Source organism: Vicia villosa, unplaced genomic scaffold, assembly GCF_029867415.1.
Source record: "Vicia villosa cultivar HV-30 ecotype Madison, WI unplaced genomic scaffold, Vvil1.0 ctg.001659F_1_1, whole genome shotgun sequence".
Classification (NCBI taxonomy): domain Eukaryota; kingdom Viridiplantae; phylum Streptophyta; class Magnoliopsida; order Fabales; family Fabaceae; genus Vicia; species Vicia villosa.
Genome location: NW_026705690.1, coordinates 260,301 through 286,651, shown reverse-complemented (window position 1 = coordinate 286,651; position 26,351 = coordinate 260,301). Strand labels below are relative to the sequence as shown.

General features: G+C 35.5%; 3 protein-coding genes across 3 annotated transcripts; 2 read left to right on the top strand and 1 right to left on the bottom strand.

Annotated features, from left to right (window-relative positions):
* Positions 1 to 844: 844 nt before the first annotated feature.
* On the top strand, positions 845 to 3,528 carry LOC131636187 (protein trichome birefringence-like 8). Its single transcript, XM_058906834.1, has 4 exons — positions 845 to 1,176; positions 2,158 to 2,547; positions 2,619 to 2,777; positions 3,157 to 3,528. Exons 1-4 carry the CDS (start codon positions 845 to 847, stop codon positions 3,512 to 3,514), a joined length of 1,239 nt encoding a protein of 412 aa, XP_058762817.1. The 3' UTR covers positions 3,515 to 3,528.
* LOC131636186 (uncharacterized) lies at positions 2,966 to 18,258 on the bottom strand. The gene is made up of 18 exons (XM_058906833.1): positions 18,054 to 18,258; positions 16,384 to 16,861; positions 14,435 to 14,526; positions 13,694 to 13,858; positions 13,188 to 13,575; positions 12,565 to 12,683; positions 12,193 to 12,265; positions 11,896 to 12,113; positions 11,755 to 11,799; positions 10,453 to 10,546; positions 8,417 to 8,608; positions 7,274 to 7,377; positions 6,915 to 7,002; positions 6,102 to 6,248; positions 5,426 to 5,551; positions 4,428 to 4,598; positions 3,791 to 3,850; positions 2,966 to 3,697 (listed from the first exon to the last, which is right to left on the bottom strand). Exons 1-18 carry the CDS (start codon positions 18,095 to 18,097, stop codon positions 3,584 to 3,586), a joined length of 2,718 nt encoding a protein of 905 aa, XP_058762816.1. The 5' UTR covers positions 18,098 to 18,258; the 3' UTR covers positions 2,966 to 3,583.
* Positions 18,259 to 19,194: 936 nt separating this feature from the next.
* On the top strand, positions 19,195 to 19,970 carry LOC131636191 (extensin-like). Its single transcript, XM_058906837.1, has 2 exons — positions 19,195 to 19,776; positions 19,869 to 19,970. The coding sequence occupies exons 1-2, from the start codon at positions 19,195 to 19,197 to the stop codon at positions 19,968 to 19,970; spliced, it is 684 nt and encodes a 227-aa protein (XP_058762820.1).
* Positions 19,971 to 26,351: the final 6,381 nt, after the last annotated feature.

Genomic DNA, 26,351 nt, shown 5'->3' with positions numbered 1-26,351 from the left:
CAGCTTTGTGATTTGCAGTTGTTAGCACTTGTTTGTGAATCACTTGAAGACTTTATTGTACCCTCAATTGATTATAGTGGAGCTATTTCTTTGGTCTGGACGACTAGTGGTTTTTACTCTCAAATTGAGGGGTTTTTCACGTTAAAAATATCGGTGCTCTTTTGTGCATTTATTTTGCCGTCTTATATTTGTTGTTGATCCTCAAGGTTCCTACAAGTGTAGAGAATTTTATATCCACTGCGTATTGTTCAATTATTCTGTCTTAATTTCCCATAATTTTCTCCTATTTTTACTCTTTAAAATATTAAAGTATATTTGTCATATTTTTATTGGCAAATAGTATAAATCACATCTAAAGAATTGTATATAAATTTTTTCATATGTATAAAAGATTAACAAATTTACAAATTAAAAAATATATATAACAAATTAATTATTAATTTACTCTTTTAACATAAATGGGTTTTTCTTCTTTCTATATCATGAAAGAAAGAACAATTTTCTATTAAAAAATGTGTTTTACATTTTCAGAGTTTACAGCTCATTAACCCATTATTCAGCATGATACATTGTGACTTATATTAGTTTACATTTGATTGGTTATAACTTATTTAATATTACAATAAAATCATATGTAATTCAATACAAATTAAAACTACTATAAAATACAATTACTTAATAAAGTAAAAATGATAGAATTGTAAATAAAATATTCACATATTGATGATTTTATTTATTTACTTAAATAGATTTTTTTTTTTTTTACTAACAAAAAAAACAACCTACATCACAATACTAACACCTATTAGTATCTCATTCACATAACTTTTAACCAACACTAACAATGAATAGAGAAATAGCATATGCACTCTCTTTTCTCTTCTTCCTACTATCGTCTCTATTCTATTCCAACCTCATCACCTTTGATCAACAATCACTTTTTCGGTTTGATTTCTCATCACATATTGCTCCCAATAATTCTAAAACATTGCTACCAATTGAAGTTTGTGATTTTTCCAAAGGCCAATGGGTTTGGGATGAAACTTATAACTCTCATCAATTTTACGATGAAAATTGTCCGTTTCTTGATCCTGGATTCCGGTGCCGACAAAACGGTCGCAACGATGAAGGCTACCGGAAATGGAGATGGCAACCTGATGATTGTAATCTTCCACGGTACGTGACTTGCATGTTCATGTTGTTTGTCTTCGTTGCATGGATTCATGCATATGGTTATGTATTATTGTTTCTTGATTTCTATCTTCTTTTTTATTTTGTTGGAGAAAGGTTTAATTGGAAAGAGTCAATAATGGCAGTGGTTGAGGAGAATATGAGGCCTTGTTTATAGAAACACTCATGGACTATTATTAGGTCTTATTTTCCAGCTTAATAAGTAAAATGAATTAACAATGTATGTATAGTAGTAGTTTTTCTTTGATGTGTTGATTTAAAAGACTATATATATCATAAAATTAAATTTTGTATTTTTTTTGTCAACAAGTCTAACGGTTGTGAGTGTATAGATGTCACTGCATAATTAATAACTAAACTGGTATAACAAATTTCGTCTATTTTACTTCAATTAATTTGATATTATTATATTAGTGATCAAACTTACAAATCCAAAATTGTATATCCTTTTAACATAAATATAAAAACTTAACATTTAATTTCTTTTAGGCAAACTTACTTATAATATTTTTATAAACTTAATTGTATATTCTTTTGAAATTATGTAATAAAGTATAGAATAGTTTAAAAAAAAATTGTCAAACTTTGTAGAATTGATATATATTCAAAGGTTGAATTGAAAAATATATTATTAAAATTTAATATTTATAATGGATTTTTCAGTGAATAATTATTCTCACTCTATAATTTATTATAGTGTCCTTTTTTATTAAAATAGACAGTGCGTCTTTAAGGGCTTGTAAGTTAAGTTTCTAAAATTTAAAATTTATAATGTTAAATTATGGTTAAATAGAATCTTATAAAATATTAGTATAGAGTTTCTATTTGAACCTACACGGGATCTTGCTTATGCTCCTTAGAAGTAATGATCAATATCTAATAGCAACTGATTATAGATACTCCTTAGAAGTAATGATCAATATCTAATAGCAACTTCTCTTGATTCATTCCTTATATTACTCTCAGATTCAATGCCAGTGACCTCCTAGAGAGAAGCCGCAATGGACGCATTGTATTTGCAGGTGATTCAGTGGGAAGAAACCAATGGGAGTCCTTACTATGCATGCTAACAAAAGGGGTATCTAACATGTCAAAAATATATGAAGTGAATGGAAGTCCCATAAGCAAACACAAAGGCTACTTAATCATGAAATTTGAAGAATACAACATGACAGTAGAGTATTACAGGGCACCCTTCTTGTCCATTATAGGACGTCCACCACCCAATTCAACTAAAGACATCAAAATGACTATCAGACTTGATGAGTTGCATTGGTATTCCAATCAATGGAAAGAAGCAGATGTTCTTGTTTTGAATTCTGGTCACTGGTGGAACCCAGACAAAACTATCAAGTCGTGAGTATATGTTAAATCTCTAGTTTTTTAAATATAAGTAACAGATCTAAACAGGCTCTATACTTTTGCAGGGGTATCTACTTCCAGGAAGGAGGAAAGGTAAATATGACTATGACAGTGAAAGAAGCTTTTAGGAGATCCTTACAAGCATGGAAAATATGGGCTTTGAGTAATCTAAAACCTATGAAGAGTTTCGTCTTCTTCCGAAGCTATTCGCCGGTTCATTACAGGCAAGTATATTAACACACTAATGTGGTATTGACACTGTCACAAACTCTGATTAAAAACCATCTAGAAAGAAGCAGACCAAAAGTTATTGAGATCAAACTCAAATTTGAGCTGAGGTCATGTTTAGATAAACAAACTAATTCAATATTTATAAGATACATATTTCGTTCGAGTATATATAACAAAAATATAAATAAAAGTGTTTTTATAAGCTCTTTCAAATAGTCGGACAAATACGTTCAAATCGGCCAATCCAAACAAGCCTTAACTAAAAGCAGAATAACTCACTTCATAATTATTATTTTTGGATCAAATCTATTCATCCTATATAAGTTATCCCTCTGAGTACATTGGATAAGAGTCTGTACAGTGAAATTGTAGGAATGGCACATGGAATGAAGGAGGGAACTGCGACAAGGACTCGGAACCAGAAAACGACCCAACAAAAATCGAAACTGAACCATATTACAACTTATTTATATCTGATGCTGTTAAAGAGATGCAAAATGGAAGCTGGAAAGTCAACTTTTTGAACATCACGTATCTTTCAGAAGTGAGGAAAGATGGCCACCCTTCCAAATATCGGGAACCAGGAACTCCGCCTGATGCTCCTCAGGATTGTAGCCACTGGTGTTTACCCGGAGTGCCTGACACGTGGAACGAACTTATCTATGCCCAGCTCCTCTCTAAGAAATTTGGAACCAAATTTATTTTTCCAGAAAGCAAAGAAGGAAGCTGATCCAATTTTCATCAGACCAGGAAGAATGTAAAGATATGTTAGCTATACATAAATCTGTATTGCTCCAAATCATTTAACTTCATCCACTTTCTCATCTGAATCCACATCATTGATTGTCATTTGCTTCATCTTATCAAGTTGCCTCAAGAGATCCAACCTCTCCGGTGCATAAGTGGATGGAATCTGCAAGGAAGAAGGTGGTATTCTTACGTCGTTAGATTTAAAATTTGAATAGGAGATGGAAAAACAAGTAGAAGCCAGTCATAATGTGTATACCAGAGCTGGTACATATCTCTGAATAGCAGCCAACATGGCTGCATGTCCAACGGCAGTAACCTGTGTAAAGTAAGCATTGTCCTAATTAGTAGGCAACATCTAATATTGGAAAATGGTAATTGTAATATGAAATAGCAGAAAAATTCATTTCCTTCTGTCTTCTCTCTTTTACATTTTATATAAGCAGAGAGTTCTTTTTCTTCCACTTTAATAATATTTATAAGGAGCAGAAAAGTTAAAGGTAAAAATGAGTTCGACGAATTCACAAGAGGAAAAAATATAGGAAGCAAAACTCTATAATGTAGGATCAATAATTAATTGAATTGATCATTGATTCAATTAATTATTGTGCCCTTGCACACGAGTTGTATTAGACGATATGAACAATAATTTGTATTGTGGTTTTATCTTCGGCCATCTCTTAGAAACAATATCTTTTATGTGATTATCTTATATTATCTCTTAAGGATTAGTTTTCGTATCTCTAAGTTTCAACTAGACGAGATTTAGAAACCTAGCCTACTTCGATTAGGATCTTTTTATTAAGAATGAACAGTATGCTTCTCTTCTCTATCAAGAACATGACATGTTATTCAGATATAGTTGATAAGAACAATCATTAAGGTGTTCAACTCACCGGAATAAGCATTAAAACGCCTATAGGAACAACTGAGGCCATGTCAGTTAAGGTTCTTTTAAGTGCTTTCTTCTCCTTCTCAGTCAATTCATCACCTATTAAGGACCTTCTGACAAAACCCGTGGCAGCACCAACGTCAATAGCAAGAAGTTGAGTTCCTTGCCAGACATCCTATTTATTAAATAGCAGACTTTAGATCTCAGATATTAGAAACAAGAAATAACTTATGACTCAACTTTAAATTTCCACTATTATGATATTTTTTAGTAGAGATGCTGCTACATACACGTTATAATTTTTCTTTTTCAGTTTCCAAAACATTGGGATGAAGGATGTTAAAAGTCCCAAACTGGACGAGATATACTCGACAGTATGTTTATAACTTTTTATAAGTGGGGTAGTCTTCCCCTTACGAGTCAATTATATAATAGTTGAGTTAAACCCAATCCAAATTCTAAGAAAAAAAATTAGCCAGATTCCTTTGACTAAATGTGATGAAGCAGATAAGTTCATAAACAAAGATAATATTACCAAGAAAAACATCAGACTATGGGTCCGTTTGTTTCAGCTTTAAAAAAATAGATTTTTTCTTTATATTTTTGAAAATAGATTTTTGAAAATATTACAAATTTTTTATATTCATTTTTTCTAAAATGAAACAATAATTTTGACATCCTAGAACATAAACATAGATTAATGAAGACCAAAATTTAGTCAAAATCACAATTTTATCAAAAAGTTGTATTTTAAAAATGATTTTTATGAAAATCTATTTGAAATAGCTTCAAAATTAAGTGATTTTTTAAAATTTTGATATCCAAATTTTTTTCCCATAGATAGATGAAATACCTAAAATCATATTTTAAGAATAACTATTCAAAAAAAATTTCATTTAAAACTATAAAAAGTTTCTTTATAAAAAATTTTTTCACAAAATTTTGTAACACTATAAAAATCATTTTAAAACAAAGCCAAAACAAACGGGCCCTATATCATACCGTTCCTGTTTCTTTTAGTTTCTCAAAAGATTTTTGTATGATATTCTCTTTCTTCGGAACTAAGGCAATCTGACCATCTCCAGCATCACCACTATATCGGGCATCATTGTCAATGATCATTAAATCCTGTCAAAACAATATATACACTCGTCTTAAAAGCCTTCACAAAAAAATAAACTAAATGAGAAGGATGGACACAAGATAAAAAGCAGTCAATAAAAATGGCATGGAGATTTAGTAAAAAATTAACAGTAGCAGAAGCAGAGTGTAGTAAATATTAGAGTATACTAGCTAGCCTTAGGCTTTAAATATCAGCAACTCTCCTTTGTATAAATATACAAAAGTAAGTTGCATTTGGAATAAAACTAGTAAGAAGGTTCAAGATTGTTAATAGCATTATTTTAGAATAAATATTTCATTATTTTCTTTTTTTTCTTTTGCTTGTATCATATTGATATTGTGTAATTATCAGGACATAATTTTTTTCCCCTCTTTCTTTCTAGTTTGTAACTTAAAGTCTTCAATATTCAAATAATTCAAACCTTTCAAGTAAGTTGACATTAAGATTGGGTAGCATAGTACGTCAATAATAATGGAATATCTAGGTAATCTAAATTATTCCATAAGACTTTAAGTTCAACTTTGGAGACATCAAACTCAAAATTTTCAGACATACCTCATTATTTTCTGATTGGTAGACACTTCTTTGAACCCTTTTCTCAAGTTCCATCAGCTCATCTCTAAGAAGCTCAAAGCGGTGGATTTCATTGGATTCTTGGTCCACAACCCCTACATCTGGTGCAGGCTGTTCAATATAATTTTCCTAAAAACAAGATAGAAAGTCCAATTACTCAAAACTCAACCATGTATCTCCCAACCAATTAGAATAAATAATTAGTTGTCTATACAGCTAAATCAAGTGAAGGACAGTTATGTTCCAGTTCAATTATGATTATTAGGTAATACAGTTTGAAGAAAAATAAGTTATATTGTAAGCTCCTATTGAAATCTGACTTTCCAAATTTGATTTTGAAGTAAGTAACGGTCCACCGCATAATGAGTAAAGAGTGAAGAACTTAACCAGTTTTCATGTTGTGTGAGTAAGACATTCTAAGCAAACAAAAAAATAGCTTTATAAAATATTGAGATAGGTTTTATTAGGCCATGTTCAATTATGCATCAAATAATCTGTAGCAATTTATAAATCTAGTTTGCAACTAACCAGCAATTATCCTCACTAAAACACACTACTCAATGGCTATTGGTTATTTAATAAAAATATATTTTTGATTGCATCAAGTCACTTTTTTAAATGACTATACACTATTTACGGCCAACAATTATACTGAACCAAATATATTCAGGATTGTGACAAACTTCTTAAGCTTTTAATTATTAAAATAAAAGAGAACCAAATAGACAGTTACACTTTCACAAATATATAAAATGTAAGTCAACTGCGTCAAAGTATAAGGATGATAATGCATACATATGCATCCGCATCTGCTTCCAGCTCAGGCTTTCTGGTGACGGGAGGTACAAAGATGCTCCAGAATCCACGAGAGTTTCCAATTTGTCTGAAAAAGACACATGTAACTTTTACATAACGCTAAACAGAATATACAACAACAAGAACAACCAAGCTTTGTCCCACTATGTGGGGTCGGCTACATGGATCAACTTTCGCCTTAATGTTCTATCCAGGACCATGCTTCTATCCAAATCGTTAATCTCGAGGTCTTTCAGAATATAACAAACAAGAGAAAGTAATATCTGGCTATCTGACATTGAAATTTTTTATCAGAAACAAATCACTAGATATGAAAAATGTAAGGCAAGCCTTCATACCTTTTGTTCTTGTCCACCCTTACATTGTCATTCTTTCTGCTTTTTCCTTTTATTAGCCTGTCCTCTTCACCAACCGGTGTGATGGTTTGAGCACTACTAACTCCCTGGATGAGTAGACAAGAATTACAATTGGCAAGCAAATAATGAGTTTCTCAATAAGCAAACATGTGACTAGTATGCATATGAGTCCGGCAAGATTACGATGAATCACAGTGTAAAGCAAGGATAACAGCTAGTACAACCCACATTACTCCATTATTTTGAAAAAGAAAAAAATGAATGCACCTTAAATGCCATGGAAAAACAGAAAGCAATGCTATCCAAGCATACTATGATACTACTAAACTTAGATCCATTCTTCACCAAGATTTTTAGGTAAAGACACAAAACAGGCCCAAGAAGGCAAGATCTACGATTAGGGACAAATGCCAAGGGCACCTACCTTATCCATATATTCCTCTCATAATTACTGTGTATTAATATTCTTCACATAATTTTTTTTCAAAACCGTTGTATTGGAAAAGTTACCGTAGCCACTAGTTTAATAAGTTTGTACTCTGTACTAGGTTATTTGGGTAACAATGTCCATTAAGAAATAAAGTAACTTTTTATTGAAAGAGATACATGTTTTTAGACCTACCAAACATATATTCGGCATCGTATTTGTTTTCAATTAATTAGTATCAAAATGGTACCTCAAAGTCAATGAAGACATCAAAATGGTCCATCCACCACATTAACTTTTCAGGGGACAAATACTATAACGTCAATTGCCATTTCAGAGCCAAATGATTCCTTGTATAGAAGAGGACAAATGTAATGTCAATTATGTCTTACAATACTAAAGTAAATATTCACTCCTACTTCATTATCAGCCCCATCACAGATTAGTTTTTGGACCCATCCTTATCATGTTGATCAGTCAATCTACTTTCATCAATAACAAATACAGAAAATCTAAAACACAATTATTTGGAGGTAGGAACCCAAATAGGAGATTTCCTACACTCAGGGAAAATAAAATAGAAAAGACATGAACATAGAAAAGAGAGAGGGTAAAGAGTAAATGTACTTTCAAGGTAAAAAATCTTTGATGCATTATTCATGGAATGGGTAAAGGAGGCTGTGCAGGACATTGTGTACCTCTTGAAGAGAATCAGCTTTTGCTCTGAAAGATGCCTCCAGGAATTCAGCTTCTTTCTTAAGTTTCCGTAATTTTTCCAAGTCAGAACAGGCTGCTTTCAAATGCTCTTTTCCAGAACTAGAGCTTGACACATGCAATTCTTGAAGCAACTTTTCAAGTTTTATCACAGCTTCTTCAACACTTTTCAGTGACTGAAATTGAAGACATAAAGAAGAATATGATACATCAAAACAAAAGGTTTGGGATCTATCTAAAGTATGAAGAATATTCTTATGTTTAGGTATGGATTAAATAAGGAATTTATACAATACAGAAATGGAGAGGACAAAAGCAGCAATACAATTAATTGTTAGGTTAGTTAATTATTATGAGTGTACGACTAGGTGTGCAAAAAGACCTAGTTCTTTCTTTTCTTCAAACAATTACTTTTTTAACATAATTACCCTAATTTTTCTCTGATTTCCACAACTATGTTGTTTCCTTTTCAAAATCCACACTATGAGGCACAGTGTTAATCAAATCGGTTTATGAGAACTAATGCTTCAGTTAACTAGACATTATTCTTACTATTTGTAATCAACCTTCCCCTTTAAGGTAATCAAACTTTTCATGACTACCATTCCAGGTCCTACTTCCGAAAGAAATAGGGATATTAATATCCCTAAATTTAAGATGCTTACAGAAAAGAAACAATTGGGTTTTCCGACCAAATGAAAAGATGTAGGTTGCTAATATATTCATTCTGAAAAGCAAGTGGGAGTCACAATATTCAATAACCCTTATACTCTATTACTCTAAGCCAGGTAAGAGTAGATAGTCTTTTTTAATGAAAACATTGCCTACTACAACACTTATAATACTGTAGGCAAGTTTTTTAAGCAAATTAATACTCTGAATACGTAATGATGTTTATGTCCCTTTACTTGGGCAGCACTCCAAGTAATTACCGACTTAAACCATAAGATTTCCGGATCAAATAATATATTTATCTTATTTGAAACTATGCTTGCCACTCGAATAGACAATGTGGGAAATAAATCTGCATTGGATAGTATAAGATATTCTGCCCAGGCTTGTTCAATGTTTAGTGCACACATTGAATAATATGAGCTTGTCCAAAGGGTAGATTTTATGGCATATTTCTTATATAACTATCCATCCTATTGAGGTGAATTAGCAAGATGGGATAATGACAAAGCATCCCATTTTTCTCCTACCACTTTACAGTAGCTAAATCCTACCACCATGAGCCCATTTCTACCTCCATCATCAGCAGAACATTGCTACTACCACCACTATGCCGCAACTGGTCAAGTAAAACCATCACTACCATTCAGTTTTCTACCAACAACACTATTAATCCCAACTATATCACCGCTACTGTCTCAATCTTTTCCACCATTCCTACAGCTTTTCCTTTTGGTATCGATTTCAGAAAGAGGGGAAAATGTCTCCAGCAAACATCCGTCTATCAATCATTTATACAATTGTTCACAAAACAATGGATGGTACAAGAGTTTATCAATTTTTACCTTATGCACCTTGATACTATATCATTTGGTACATTTGATGGGATATGATAATGATTTTATAAATTCAGGACATTTGGTACAGAACAATTGATAGTATAAGAGTTTATCTTGATCATATTTTTTTATCTTAAACACATGTAAGCTATTTCATTTAGAACATTGGATGAAATAGGATAAGGCTAAATTGGATAACTTAGTTTCTTATCACATCCATCATTATCCCACCCTGTAAGCAAGATCGAGTTATTATACTAATACAGCAAATATAGGATTAAAAAAATTTTATCATCTTGATAAATTTATACAATCTAGTATATACACTGGACATATAAAAGGCTAAAGAGTAAGCCCTATCATGTCTAATTGCATCCATGGTCCCAGATGGAGTTGTACTATCATTTAGTGCACCCGGGATGAAAAAAATTAAGTTTATAATATCTAATTTAAAAAACTTGGAAGAAGCACCTGCATTAAATGCAGATTTTAAAAAGAGGGAATCAAACCTCATCAAAAGAACCTGACCCTTTTATTGTTGACTGAATTGTGGATCTTTGTCTGTCAACTATTTTCTTGGTATCACTCTCCGATGTATTATCCCTGCATTAAATTTATGAAGATAATAAGTGGTACAACTTTTGGAATAAGAAACTATTGGAGAAGAAATCAGGTTCACAACCTCTCGATTCCAGTAAAACTATAGATACAAAATGTGTATAAATAAATTGCTTCAAGAAAATGTCACCACGGTGCCAGACAATGTGCCTTAATTGCGGTCCGCCCCAAGCCGCCTTAATTGCGGCTCTTTAGCTTGCCTTCACTGCAGCCCCTAACACCTTCATTGTGTTAGCTTTGAAGGGGTGGATTTAGTCCCACATTGCTTAGAGATATGGCCTGTGTTGTGTTTATAAGTGGGGGCAATCCTCACCTTACAAGTCGGTTTTGTAGGGATGAGTTAGGCCCAACTCAAATTCTAAGATAGAGCATATGCTCTCTCTTTTCTTTCTTTTTTAATGAAAGGAGATTTGCCAAACTAATCTTACTGACAGGTCAATGATATATAAAAGCTAGAGCCACATATTAGTGTCAATAATTCTTGGCTTGATGCCTTTCTCATTATTATTTCTTGTATATATAGAGGTTACATGGTTATATCGGTAATTACACTAAATAATTACATTTAATGAGAACACACCCTTATTCTAGGAACAAACTAATTCTTATTCACAATTAGAGAGAAAAAAGTTAACACTGTTTTGATCAACCTTTAAATTCACTTCCTAAAAGGATTGCATTGGACTTTGACAAGATGCATTTGAACTACTACAGAATTTGTGCATAGATACAGAATATCATAATGCTTTGAGCACATGTGTTATTCTAGCCTCTAGATTCAACTCTTGTACTTGGAATTACTCCATTCTAACATCAGGAATTCCATTTGACAACCATAAACAGAAATTTTGGAGGTAAAAGATCAAAAGGTCAAGAAAAGTTAAGTATTTCGCTGCGAAAACTGCTATTGGTAGCACAGAATCCGTTACTAAAAACGGAAACGCATGGGGGTTTCACATAGCGCTTAGGGCCAGCCGCTATGGCTGCTATTGACTACACAAAAAATGACTGACATGACTATTCTGTAGCAATAGCAACTAAACTTGAGGTTGCTGAAACAAGAAATTTATGATGAATATTTTATCCCAAAAATATAAAGTTTTGATGCCTGTATCATGGTATCAACGAATATGCACGTGCACCAAATGGAATGCCAAAAAATAAAAACTCTAGATGCAGATTTTGCCACATACTTTATCATTCCAAGTTCCTCCATGCACTCCATCAACTTGTTATGCCTAACATAAAAAAAATAATAATAAGATACATATAAGAATTTATTAAGTTTGAAGCTTGTATTTCATTAAACTATAAATAAACATTTATCTGGTTACCCTTTAGACAGAAACTCAGCTGCTTTTACATTTGAGGGGCTCTCCAGCCATGTGCTGTGTTTAATAAACCTCTGCATCCAATGAGAGCAAACATCAAAAGCTTGTGTCACTGCTTCGGGATTTGGGGGACCTTCTGGTTTATTATGCCCATGCAACTGTTTTGTGATGCTGGTGATGCCTGGATAAAAAGGAAGCCAATCCAGTTCTTCACACACTACCTATGCAGTTAAAGGACTTCACCAGTTAAACTAACTTAATCAAGAATCTATGTTAAATGCAAGGACCATAAACACTAACCTCAACATACATTTGATATGAGCTAATGGATGAGAGCGGAGGGTAGTATAAAACACTTCCCCCAATAAGATACCTGTAATAAATAGTCATATAAATAAATAAATGAACCAAATGTCATATAAATAAATAAAAGAACAAAATTTGTATAAACTAGAGTTGAAGAGAAAGGGGCTGAAGTTGCAGGAACTATTATGATGATATTATAAATGTAAAGTTTGTAACCTAATTGCACCTATTTATATGAATCATCTGGTCAAATACTAGAAGTACAACTAATGCATGCCCCACCGAATAATATTCATGACAAGACTACTAAAACAATAAGAAACCTAGTACTCTAACAATAGTAATAATATGTGACAGAAGTAGTACCTGATAAAATCTTCAATTGGATCGTCAAGAGTATCGAAACCATTTGCCAAAAGAAAAGTCCGTGTACTTCTACCTAAAGCAATAAAGAATCCAAATATAGCCAAATCCTTCTCCAAAACCTGCATTATGCTAACTTTCTTTCAATTGAAGCCTTTTCTTACAAAAAGAAACACACGAATGAATGGAAAAGGATTGAGCTCTATTATACCATATTCAACTCAACTCATCTCTTAATTCTTTTTATTTTATTTACATAAAGTGCTTTCTCTTGAAACTTTCTGATTGAAAGTAAAGTTAGCTTAATGTTTAATCATACTCCTCTATGCTGGAAAAATAAAATAAGAAATTATTTTTATCCATAGTGAATACTTTTGTTTTTCAAAGCCAGTACACCAGAAAACAAATTTCATGATCAAGTAATATGTTTCAGATGTGAATAAATTATACCGTCACAGGCAGAAGAATATAACCTGTTAATGAATAATAATTTGCAAAATGATACAAATCAAGCAAAAGATTAGGTCTCACTTTCTAGTAGAATATATATTCCTAAACACTAAATGCAACATTACCTTTCTAGTAGTGTCAAAACCATGATAAGTTTAAAACTAATCATAACTAACCTCAATGCTTTCAGATGTTGTCAGTCTTGACCATATTTTCTCCTTATCAATAGCTTGCTGCAGCTGCTTCTGAACTAGATTTACCCAGAAAACAACCTCTTCTGAACCCCACTCATCTTTTGCTCTAAAAGCTGCAGCTCGAGGACCGAAATGTACAAGAAATTCTCTGTGTAGACCAACATCCGTTATAGAATTATAAGCTTGACTTATAGGAATTAAACCAACCAGCATGTCCATCAAACTACCAGTTATCTCTGTGCTCATGGAAAAGAACTGTGAGCAAGAAACTTTTGCCGTGCCAAGTTTAGCTATTGCAGCAATGCATGTAAGTGCAAGAAGGAGAAGTGATACATCACTTGCACTGCTTAAACCCTTAGTTTTTCCATACCTGGGAATTCAGTCAAAAATATCATTTATGCATTGTCTGTAAATATAACATGAAGGAGCAAAAACAGAGCCATAAAAGTTAACATCTCAATATGTAGAAATGTTAAAATAGAACATACAAAGCAATGGCAGAAGTAAAGCGTCCATCCGCTTCAAACTTATTAACAAAGGATGTCACTACAGCTGGAACTTGCTCAGACCAAAACCATTCATATGCTTCAGGCTGCTTGGCTGATAAGTTCTCTCTAATTAAGCTCTCCAAGGGAGCAGATAGCCTTAGCAAACTGGACCGATACAAATTTTAAATAAGTGTTAGGCCCAAAGAAACAAGAGAGAGCACTATTAAATATTAAAACTAAACCTGTAAAGGAACAAAAAGAAGAAAAATATGAGACAGTGCCGCACAAGTAAATCAAATTGGAAGACGTTCAAAAAAGGTTATAACTTATAAGTATAGAAGCATTGTGTGATGGTAAAAGCTTGAAGTATCGTTTAAAAGTTTGCCTGTTACAAAACTTAAATATTAAAAGTATAACATAAGTTACTAACTTACACTTAGAATTAAACCCTTGGATGATTTACATAATATTCAATAAAATGCAGACTATTTCGTGAAAAAAAATATGCATTTTAAATTTCAAATTTTGGCATTAATAAGTACCATAGCTAAAGAAAATACATCGGTTAAAAAATCAAACAACTGAAGTAATTATCGAATGAATAATTTTTGGTACATGATCTATTATAAAACTTCTTCACATAGGGTCAACCAAAGAACTTCCATTCCTTTTCATAAATAATGTAATGTAAAAAAAAAAAAAAACTTAAAAAATGAACCAAAATGCAAAGAAACATGCTACCTCCTTTGAACAAATACATTGACATTTCTATCTCTGCTATCACCTCGAGATGAAATTTCACTTGCAGCATACAATAAGGAGTACACGGCAGCCTGAAACAAAATTTATATAACATGTTTCTCAGTTCTTCATAAATTTTGCAAATTTGGAAACAGTGAGATAAGGCGAGACATGATCAACGTCATAGTAACAATTCTTGTAGCAAAGGCAATAAAGTATATATAATTTGCCTCTATCTTTTCAAATAGTATTCATTTGAAAAACCTTAGTTAACTTGTAAATCAAGTTTAGATTCTATGTAGCCAAATCTGGTTAACTCACTGAGAATCATTTTTGTCAGACTCAGTCTTACTTGAACAGACTCGCAGTTCAGATCATGAGTCAGTGAGTTCAACTTAAGCGATAAAAATGACTCAAAACATATGACTTAATTGTGTTTAATTTTTTGATCAAGACTGGCCATTGCCATTTTTACTCTCTGCACTTCATTTTTTCCGGCTTTCAATCTCTTCATTTTGCCAATGGGCTCTCTCAAACAGCAATTGAACACTTGACAATTATAGCTAGCCTGCTGCAATAAACAGTGCCGCTCGCTACCGGAGAATCTTGCCCGAGTGCTCCAGTGGCCTTCTGCATTTGAGCATCCAAAAGGTGCATTCACACTTGGTCAGCCACTTGCCTGCACTCGACACCCAAAAGACTCCCTCACCCTCTGTTCATGAATTTTCCCCTCATTCAAAACAAACCCACTAAAAGACTTACCCGTATCACAGGTCTGTCATTGTCCACAGTTACACAACACACTGCACACCCAGTGTTCTTCATATTTTGTCGTCTGCCATTGTGCTGTGCTTCTGCTTCCTCCGTTGGCTGCTCTGAGTTTTTACCTCCTCTGTTTAAGTCTTTCCTTTCACTCATTGTTTTTTTTCCATCAGGATTCCGTTTGTTATCTGCTGATACATAATGTCTGGTACAGATACTGGTTTGCTACTTTGCTTTGTTATGGACTTGGAATGTAGAATTACTATTCTACCAACGGTATTATATTATTTTTACATCTCATTTAAAGGGTTTTTTAATATCACTTTTTTATTAGGTAAATTCTTACAAGTTTGTCAATTGATTCTACGTGCTGATTTTATGGAAGCTCCAAGAATTTACTTAGACTCTTGAGCTTGACAACCTTGGATATCATGAATCTTATTGGAGCCAAGCAGTTTCAATATTGAAAGAATATTCTACCGAGAGATTAATGGGTTATACCATTCTACATTGACTGTTAGGTGAAAACCTTTATGTACGATAATGCAAGAGAGTGACTCAAGTGAGGGGTCATGGGACATTGTATGAGAACTATACTTCAATTGCAATAGGGAAGCCTTCCCTTGGCCGAGCAAATAAACTCTGATTACTTTGATTCTTACCTGATTTATTTTTCTCTTATGATTCTTAACAACACTTTCATTACAAAGAAAAGTAATTTAAAATTTTAGCAAAGTAGCTGAAGCCAAATGACCCTAGCTATGCAATACACTAAATTACTCGAAGCCGGAGATTTAGCTGCCAGCTAGTCAATAGTAATGGGTCTTTCAAGAACCATAGCACAATATCATTAGTACACATTTAAATGTAACCCTATAAATTGGTTAAAGGAAACAAGAAGGTCAATTTGTTGGATAAAAATATAAACCATTGCTTCAAAGTATTGACATACATTGCTGCATGTATTTGTCAAAAACACCAAGAAGGCATGCAAAATAAAGCTTAATTACCCATATTCCTTTGACAGTTCACTTAGCGTGTATTTGTTACAATTTAAACAAGAGAACAGCATGCCATAACAATGGCTGTCTGTCAAAGCTTCATATTCACAAATGCATATCATGCTTTCAAGATGACATGAATCAAACATTAGTAACACTGTGTAATAATTAAAGTCCTGATGATACCTGACATGACAATGCCTTCACCCATGCAGTTTGGTCTACCCCAAGCCAAGCTGTTGAAAACCAGGATACACGTGAGTACGATTTATGTTCTTTAATTGCTAGCTCAAAAACTCTGGCTGCATCATTTAAAGCTTGAACAAGTCCATCATAAAAGTTTTCATCTTCAAGTGAACTATCCAGTTTAACCCTCATTTTTTCAAGGTTAGCATTGGTGTCAGCTTGTGGACTCCCATTGACAGTCATACCATCATCAGAGGTGGCAAATGGGAACAAGTGTAAACTCCTTCCAGTCTTAGAAAATGTTAAATAATATTTTTTACAGCCCGCTGCACCATGACCACTGCTTGATGATGGCAAATCATGTTGTATTAGGCATCCCTTTCTTGTACTGCCCCATTTACTTAATAGTAGACAATGCAAGTTAGACAATTTCCTCCCTACACAATAGGAACCATTTGAAAGCCGGCAATTCGAGGAACTGCAAAATGAATTGCAATTAGAAACAGCACACACACATATACAAGCTATACATAAAACTAAGCTCAGAGGAATGCAGTAATCACAGGGAAAAAATATATATAACAAATACAACCATACTATTTCCTGCAGCACAGTAACCTATACAGTGTTGTCAATCGCAGATTGTAGAAAATTGCGGGTTGTTCAAATTCTGATACACTAAAGCACAATTATAACCACTATTATACAACATCTTGACTAAATAAATCGCGTCTCACATAAGAATAGTGGTTTGTATAAACTCTGGTCTATGGTGCTGCTAAAGCCACTATTTGACAGAGCACTGAATCTATGCGTGTGTTTGGTTCTGCAGTGGGAAAAAATTGATTTTGAATGAATTAATTGTGTAAAATTGATTCTGGTTAAAAGTAAGTTGAATGTAAAGTGATTTATGTTTGGATAACTTTATACGAAAGAGTTGAACAATAAATTTCAATATAAAAATTACATTTAAACTCAAAAGCTACAAATTCTAGCTTCAACTAGAATCAATTCTAAAGGCAGATTCACTTCTACTTTAGAAAAACCAAACACAAAGGATGTTTAGTTCTGTGGTGAAAAAAATTGATTTTGAATAAATTGATTATGTAAAATTGATTATCATTAAAAGTGAGTTGAATGTAAACTGATTTATGTTTATATAACATTATGCAAAATTGATTTGAACAAAATATTTCAATGTAAAAATCACGTTTAAATTCAAAAGCTACAAATTCTAGCTTCAAGTATAAGTATAATCAATTATGTAGGCAGAATTAATTCTACTTTAGAAGAACCAAACACCTCAAAATCATTGCAAAATAAATTATACACCTCTTGGATTGTTTTTCTCTCTTACAAAAGCTAAACCAAACATACACTATATTAGTTACTACTTGCAAGAAAATAACGCATCATAACTAACATAAACTATTCTTCACAAATTCTAGTTTAAACATACATAATCCCGCAGTGAAAGACAACAGTATTGCAAAAAATTGAAAATTGATAAAACAAAACGGAAACATAAGAGTTCAAGGATTAGAATTTCAGTTAGGAATTTCGTCAAACAACTCGTGTGCAAGGTAAAAAACAAACAAACAAACAAACGGTAAAACTAAACCTAGCTTCCTGGTTATTACTGATTCAGCGAAGAGGGGCCAATGGATTACCTTAACGATAGAAAATTGTTGGTGCTATGCGATTTAACTGCCATGTAACGGTTGAAGAATTTGGAGAGAAAATTGAGCTCGCGTCACTGGAGATAGAAATTGAAGATAAAAAAAATTGAAGGAGAAGAGAAAAGAGTGAAATAGATGAAGTGGTTGCGTGGTGTAAAACAGAAACGGAAAGAAAGAAAAAATTAAGGAAGGAAATGATGACGTAGCATGAGGTAGGTGCTTTATCTGAATACGTGGAGAACTCACAAGTCAATCATACACAACACAACACAACAACACAATTGGATTTGGGGTTCCTTAGTATTTTTCATATTATTCCTTGGTGATTGTTTTTGTTATCTGTTGTGTTATATGGAAAATGGTTGAAAAGGACCTTATTTTGCTCTCGTGTTTCTGTAGATAGATCTCCGGAAGCACTTTTTTTTTGTTTAAATTTATTTTGTTCCGTAGATGCATCTACGGAAGAGTTTGATGTTATACTTCACGCCAGACTCTTCTCATCCCCATTCTTCAGTTTTCATTTGCTCTTGCTCTCTCTCTCAAAAACCCTCCCAACCCAAAAATCAAACAACTCCCTCCATTGCATTTTTTTCTCTCGAGTTCGGTCGGCATTGTTAACATCAACAACCTACACATTCCATCTAGTTCAAATATCAATTTAATCGATAAGTTTTTGATATTTCGAGTTATTTTAGAGTAGTTGTGAAATCGAATTAGAATTCGATATTTAGGTGTATAGTTGATTGGATAGGTTTAGAAATAGTGTTTATAGACAATGTAGGTAATGTTTTAGGGTTTAAACGCACGATCAAGGCACAAAAATGGTTTTCTGGTGATTGAACAGTGGAGAAGACGTCATTGTTGCATTCTTTGCTTTTAGTAGCTTCCATAGATCCATCTACAGAAGAGATGAACGTTAGGGCACTTCCGTAGATGCATCTACGGAAACACCCAAAGTTTTTGAAAGAAAGGTCCTTCCGTAGATCCATCTACGGAAGCACCCAGGTTTTTTGGAAGAATGGTGCTTCCGTAGATGGATCTAGGGAAGTGTATTCTTTTGTTTTTATATTTATGTTTATTTATAAACACACAGTTTCTAACCCGATCACTTTTGTATCATAATGCAGACATCATGACTCACGGTCCGGACAGGGACATACATGGTAGGACAGCACAACACGCATCCGTTCAGCGAGAACGAACGTTGCGCACAGTATCTCAGGTGACCGATGGAGCTGCGGTTGTACCTGATCCACCTTTTACTTCTACATCCAACACACCTGCTACAGCCGGGCCCATTCTTTCACCTGCATCAGCTAGGCCTACTCCATCACCCGCTCCAGTCGGGCCCATTCGTTCACCTGCATCAGTCAGGCCCATTCCATCACCCGCTTCAGCCGGGCCCATTCTATCACGTGCTTTAGCCAGGCCCACTCCATCACCCGCTCCAACCGGGCTTTCTAAGTCTACTACTCCATCACGGAGACCTCAGGATGATCCTAAGGGTATTTCTACATCAGAGTTGCCACCATCCTCGCGCAGACCTCATCGGGGCATTGCTTCTTCTGCCGGGCCACCTCCGGAGGTACACGAGGATGATCCGCGGGGGCCAATGCTTGTGCCAGAACCCGTTTGGTACCCTGGTGGACTCGTAGACACCTCTCTACTTACTGGATATGATGATCATGCTGCAAGACGTATATGGGATGGAGATGTAAGTTTTATTTGATAGTTACATATTTATTTATTTTCTTCAGCTCTCACCTTGATTATTACTGACCATTTAAATTTTTTATAAAATTTCAGAGCAGGGCTCCCAGAGGTTCTACAACCATGGGCGGAAGATTAGGGATCTCGTGCAGCCTGACCAGCCATGATTTTAGGAGGTACTGGCAGCTTCAGGCTTGAGGGGCCTTTGTACGCTCGGCTACCATACTATACATAATGGTATGCTTGCAGCCTTTGTGGAAAGATGGCATCCTGAGACCTCCTCCTTCCATCTACCCCACGGTGAGATTACTATCACCCTAGATGATGTGGCATGCATGCATCATCTACCTATTAGGGGTACCCTCTTTCGTCAGGGTAGGATGTGAAGGATAGAAAAACACTTAGAAAGGGGGGGTTTGAATAAGTGTAGTCTTAAATACTTGAAAGATAAAAACAATTTGCACAGTTATTTTTATCCTGGTTCGTTGTTAACTAAACTACTCCAGTCCACCCCCACGGAGTGATTTACCTCACTTGAGGATTTAATCCACTAATCGCAACAGATTACAATGGTTTTCCACTTAGCCCACGACTAAGTCTTCTAGAGTATCCTGATCACAACCTGATCACTCTAGGAACAAATGCTTAGACACAAGCTAAGACTTTCTTAGAGTATCCTGACCACCACGTGATCACTCTAATTACAACTACTTAGACACAAGCTAAGACTTCCTAGAGTATCCTGATCACTCTAGTTACTTACAAATTAATGTAATCAATTCTAAGAGTATTACAAATGCTTCTGAAAAGCTATAATCACAACAGTGATATTTCTCTTAACGTTTAAGCTTAATCTCACTAATATATTACAACAGCAATGTAGTGAGCTTTGATGAAGATGGAGTTTCTGAGCTTTGAATTGAACAGCGTTTCAGCAAGTTTTTCAGAATAGGTTTGTTTAGAATTGGTAACCTTGCTTCTCATCAGAACTTCATATTTATAGGCACTTGAGAAGATGACCGTTGGGAGCATTTAATGCTTTGCGTGTTCCGTACAGCATTGCATTTAATGTTTCACGCTTTTGTCAACTACCTCGAGCCTTGTTCACGCTGTGTCTACTGACGTTGCCTTTAATAGCTTCCAACGTTCCTTTTGTCAGTCAGCGTAGCCTTCCACCTGTACTTTCTTCTGATCTGATGTTTGTGAATAAAACGTTTGAATATCATCAGAGTCAAACAGCTTGGTGCATAGCATCTTCTTGTCTTCTGACCTTGAAGTGCTTCTGAGCGTGATACCATGAGAGCTTCAGTGCTTCTGCTTCTAATCTCAAGTTCTTCTGATGCTTCCATAGACCCATGTTCTGATTCTGCCTTGACCATCTTCTGATGTCTTGTCAGACCATGTTCTGATGTTGCATGCTGAACCTTCTGAGACAAAGCTTCTAAGCGCTGATTTGTGCATACTCTTTATATACTTCCTGAAAGGGAAATTGCAATGTATTAGAGTACCACATTATCTCACACAAAATTCATATCCTTGTTATCATCAAAACTAAGAATATTGATCAGAACCAATCTTGTTCTAACAATCTCCCCCTTTTTGATGATGACAAAAACATATATAAATGATATGAATTTGCGATCAGAAAGAGCAGACGGCTAAAGACAATTACACAGCTATAGCATAAGCATGTGAATATGTCTCCCCCTGAGATTAACAATCTCCCCCTGAGATGAATAATCTCCCCCTGAAATTAATACTAGAAGAATTTTAATAATAAAAGACTTCCCTGATTATTTCGGTAGAGACGTTCACAGTGCTTGATCTTCAGAACATTCATGACTTCTGATTTCTGCTTCCATAGGACAGCTTCAGAACATTTAATTTCTTTAGATCCTCAGAACATTCACAGCTTCTGATTTCTGCTTCCATCGGACAGCTTCAGAACTTGAATTTCTTTGATCTTCAGAACATTCACAGCTTCTGACTTCTGCTTCCATCGGACAGCTTCAGAACTTGAATTTCTTTGGATCTTCAGAACATTCACAGCTTCTAATTCTTGCTTCCATTTGGACAGCTTCAGAGCTTGAATTTCTTCTTTCATCACTTCATGCTAGATTGTATCAGAACATTGTTGAATGTACCAGAGCAACATCAGAGCATCTCTACATCCTGAAATGTTACAGAACAAAACTAAACGACAAAAGTCAGCATGAATGAATCAGAACATAAAATATGTTTCAGAACATATAATATGTATCAGAGCCATATAAGCCATATAGAATGTATCAGAACAAATAGACATTCAGAATCAGATCATTTCTATTATCAGAATATCTGAACATTCTTCCTTCTTACTTCTGATTCTGAAGCTTCATAGTGTAACACCCCGATATCCGCTGCACGCATCAACCGTGTCGGCCAACCGAGCATGTTACCGGCTTAATCAATAATCCCCCCTAGGTCCGCTTATCGGCTGCCCAGGAAATATTGTTTTTGCCTCCCGCAGGAATCGAACCATGTACCTAGGGGATAAGTACATATTCATAGCAATTCCTGCTACCACTTGAGCTAGTAGCTCAATTGGTAGCAGGAATTGCTATGAATATGTACTTATCCCCTAGGTACATGGTTCGATTCCTGCGGGAGGCAAAAACAATATTTCCTGGGCAGCCGATAAGCGGACCTAGGGGGGATTATTGATTAAGCCGGGTAACATGCTCGGTTGGCCGACACGGTTGATGCGTGCAGCGGATATCGGGGTGTTACATTAAAAAGGCGCCTTTTAATGTAACACCCTGGATTTCCGCTTACCCCGCAGGGCTTCCGGCCTACCAAGCATGTCACCAGCTTAATCAATAATCCCCCCTAGGTCCGCTTATCGGCTGCCCAGGAAATATTGTTTTTGCCTCCCGCAGGAATCGAACCACGTACCTAGGGGTTAAGTACGTATTCATAGCAATTCCTGCTACCAATTGACCATATGGTCAAGTGGTAGCAGGAATTGCTATGAATACGTACTTAACCCCTAGGTACGTGGTTCGATTCCTGCGGGAGGCAAAAACAATATTTCCTGGGCAGCCGATAAGCGGACCTAGGGGGGATTATTGATTAAGCTGGTGACATGCTTGGTAGGCCGGAAGCCCTGCGGGGTAAGCGGAAATCCAGGGTGTTACACATAGCACTCAGCATGCTTCAAGAATCCAAGAACTTGATTCATCTTGTTGCTTCTTATGTTGCTCTTTAAAGAGAATCTTCAATTCCTGCAACAACACAACTTAAAGAGTAGAACTTTACAAGTTCTGTTAGTAATGTGGGGCCTTTTACCCAGTAACTGATAATGTTAATCAAATCATTTATCATATATTCTCTCCCCCTTTTTGTCATAACATCAAAAAGAATATAAAAGATTCAGATGCAGAAAACGACAAAGGAAAGAAACAGAAATAAACTTTTCATTGATTAAACAAACAGAATTACAAAAGATGTATGCAGAATAAGCAGATGCAACAAGGAAAGAAAACTACAAAGACTTAAGGACTAAGACCCTAGCCTAGACAAAATCTACGCCAGAATGTCATGAACCCCGTCAGTGCTTTCAGTTTGTCTTGCCATGAAGGAGCGAAACTCAGCGTTGGCTGCTTCTTGCGCATCCAAACGAGAAGCCAGCATAGCCTGATTCTGATGCAGAGCTTCCAAGGTCTCCATCAGAGCTGAGGGTACACCAGAAGAAGAAGCACCAGAATTTCTGCCAATAGGGACAGCAATCTCAGCAGGACGATCTTCTGGGAGGTCTTCAGCAGCCTCAGCATATTCTGGTTCAGGCAACTCAGAAGCTCCAACTTCCAACGCCTGAAGAATAGCTGCTAGGTTTGTTGGAGGAGTAGGACCAGCAACTTCAGCAGGATAAACCACTTCTAGAAAGACCATGTGAGGAGCACTTTCAGAAGGGTTCATTCTGAACCAATCAAACAGCCATTGAAAATCTCCAGTCAGCACAGGGTACCATGGTCTCCAAACCACGATGTCTCTGCAGAGATTTTCTTCTTCCATCTCATCTGCAGGTATCCTCTCTTCAAGAACTCTTCTGTTCCTGATGAGATGGTGATAGCTGCTTTCACCAGCTTCCAAGAGACGACCACGAACACCAGGTGCGTGAGACATGATCCTTCTCTGGACGTCCGTAGCCCTAACCAGAAAATCCTGACGAAATGTGTAACGCCCGTATAATTTTAATATTAATTTAATTTTATTATTGAATTAATAATTAGAATTATTAAAGAAATTGTGGAAATAATGAATAAATGAAGTTTTTGGCTTTTGGGCCATATGTGGAAATAGAGGAAGAAGGGGGGGGGTGATTCTCTAAAACCTTTTTCTAATTTTATTATTTCATAAACATTGGAATTGGGAAAAAGAAAGAGCGTGAAAGAAAGAAGTCTGAAGAACGAGGAACGTGAAGGAGAACGGTAGAGGGAGAGACCAAGAATCCAGAATTATCTAAGGTAAGGGGGGACTTGTCTTGGTTATCATCTATTATCGGGTTAGGGGTTGATGATGCTGATTAGATGTAGAATTCGGGTCAATTGAGTCATATGATAGGTTTAGGGATTGTGTCAATTGTATGATATTTGACCCCTGTGTTTGAATCTATGATGTATGTGTTGTTATAATCTCAATTGATGTATATTTGGTGCATTACGAGACGTAATTTGTGTTGTTTGTGCATTCTAATTCTCCATGTTCGCACTGGTATGTGTTGGGGTGTTTTGGGATACATGGAATGCTGTCTTTTCTGCAGATTGGGGTTTTCAGAATCGCGGTTCGCGCCGCGTACAGAGGGGAGGCGCCGCGAACCTGAAGGCAAAAGGTCAGGAAGTTTTGTTGCGTTCAGTACGCGCCGCGAACAAGTGACCGCGCCGCGAAGGCGTTGTTCCGATTCGTTCCGCGCCGCGAACATGTGGTCGCGCCGCGAAGGCGTTGTTTCGATTCGTTCCGCGCCGCGAATGTGTGATGGCGCCGCGTGCTGTTGATGTTATGTGATATTTTAAGAAAGTTCAAAGAGGCATAACTTTCTAACCGTTGGTTCATTTGATGCGCCGTTTCGGGCTAAATGAACCTTATTAAACGATCTATGTGATGATGATATGACTGGTTTTAGAACGATGATAATATATGTTGCTATTTCTTGATGATGATGGTGATTGTAGCAAATATGTGCATGTTTTCGACATGATGATGATAGAATTGTGGTTGAATGATGTTAATATATATGAACATACTCGAATGATGATGATGATTATTGAGGACGATGATGATAATGATATAAGTATGTTATATATGTTGCATTCATTCATGTGCATTGTTGATACTGTATCCATAAGGGATGTGTTGGATCAGTGAAGGGCATGATTCCCATTGTGTGGAATCTGTGCTGGCAGGGCCGTATCTGGATGATGATAGATCGGTCATGGGTTATTCCCATTGGATGACGTTGGTACCACATGCATAGTGTCAGTTCATTCATATGCATGATTTATGACATGATTGGAGGTATTCCAGTGTTGTAAATGCTGATGATGCGTTGGTTGTTATTTGTTTTGTTTTGATTGTCTGTTTATGAAACAATTGGGTGAATGATGCAACTGTGACGTGTTATTGCTTTATAACCTTATAACATTTGTTAATTATGACGAGACTCACCCTTACATGTTGTCATTTTCAGATTGAGGATAGCGGCTGATCGACTCGATGAGGATTAGCTCATGAGTCAGTGTTTTTAGTTAGCGTCAGGTGTCATGCTCTGGTAGTTGTAACACTGGGAACGTTTGTTTGTAGTTTTGATTGTAACTCTATATTTATCTGTTTTGGTTGAAGTCTGATATATTTAGTAATAATGTAGACTTGATGATGTATTTTTCCGCTGTGTAGAACATGGTTTAGACAATGAGTTATGATTTTCAGGTGTTCCAATGATGCATGACTTATGTGACGTGTATTTTGTTATTTTGAATTGTGATGCCTCTCTACATGTTACTCTGATTTAATAATTTGTTTAATTGCTGCGGGTTAATTAGAGGGGTGTTACAAAATGCATCCCAGAGGTTGCAAGTAGCATACTCATCCAGATGGTTAAGGTGAGCAGCGCCCAGAATCTCCAACCAGCTATTTACATCAGAATGTAAAAGCTCTAGAAATGATTGAGTGGTAGGTGTTGGAGGGTTGACAGTGAAACTGGAGTCGGGAAACACAAAACTGTAGGGGTTAGGTGTTCTGGTGGGAAAAGGGTGTGAGAGTGGTGAGGAGATATTTGTGAGATGGGTAGAGGGAGAAAGGATATCAGATGGTGAAGATGGTGGTTCCAGAGAGGTGAATGAAAAAGAAGAGGTGGTGGAGGTCTGTGAAGAGGGAGGTGATTCAGGGATACCTTCAAGGGGTTGATACACACGTCTAGAGTAGTTTCCAGACATCATAGCTTCAAACGGGTTCACTTTGAGAGGGTCATAGGTGATCCTTACTCTTTTTGGTTTGATTTCTTGTTCATTAGTTGCCTTTCTCTTTTGTTTTCGATCAGTCTCT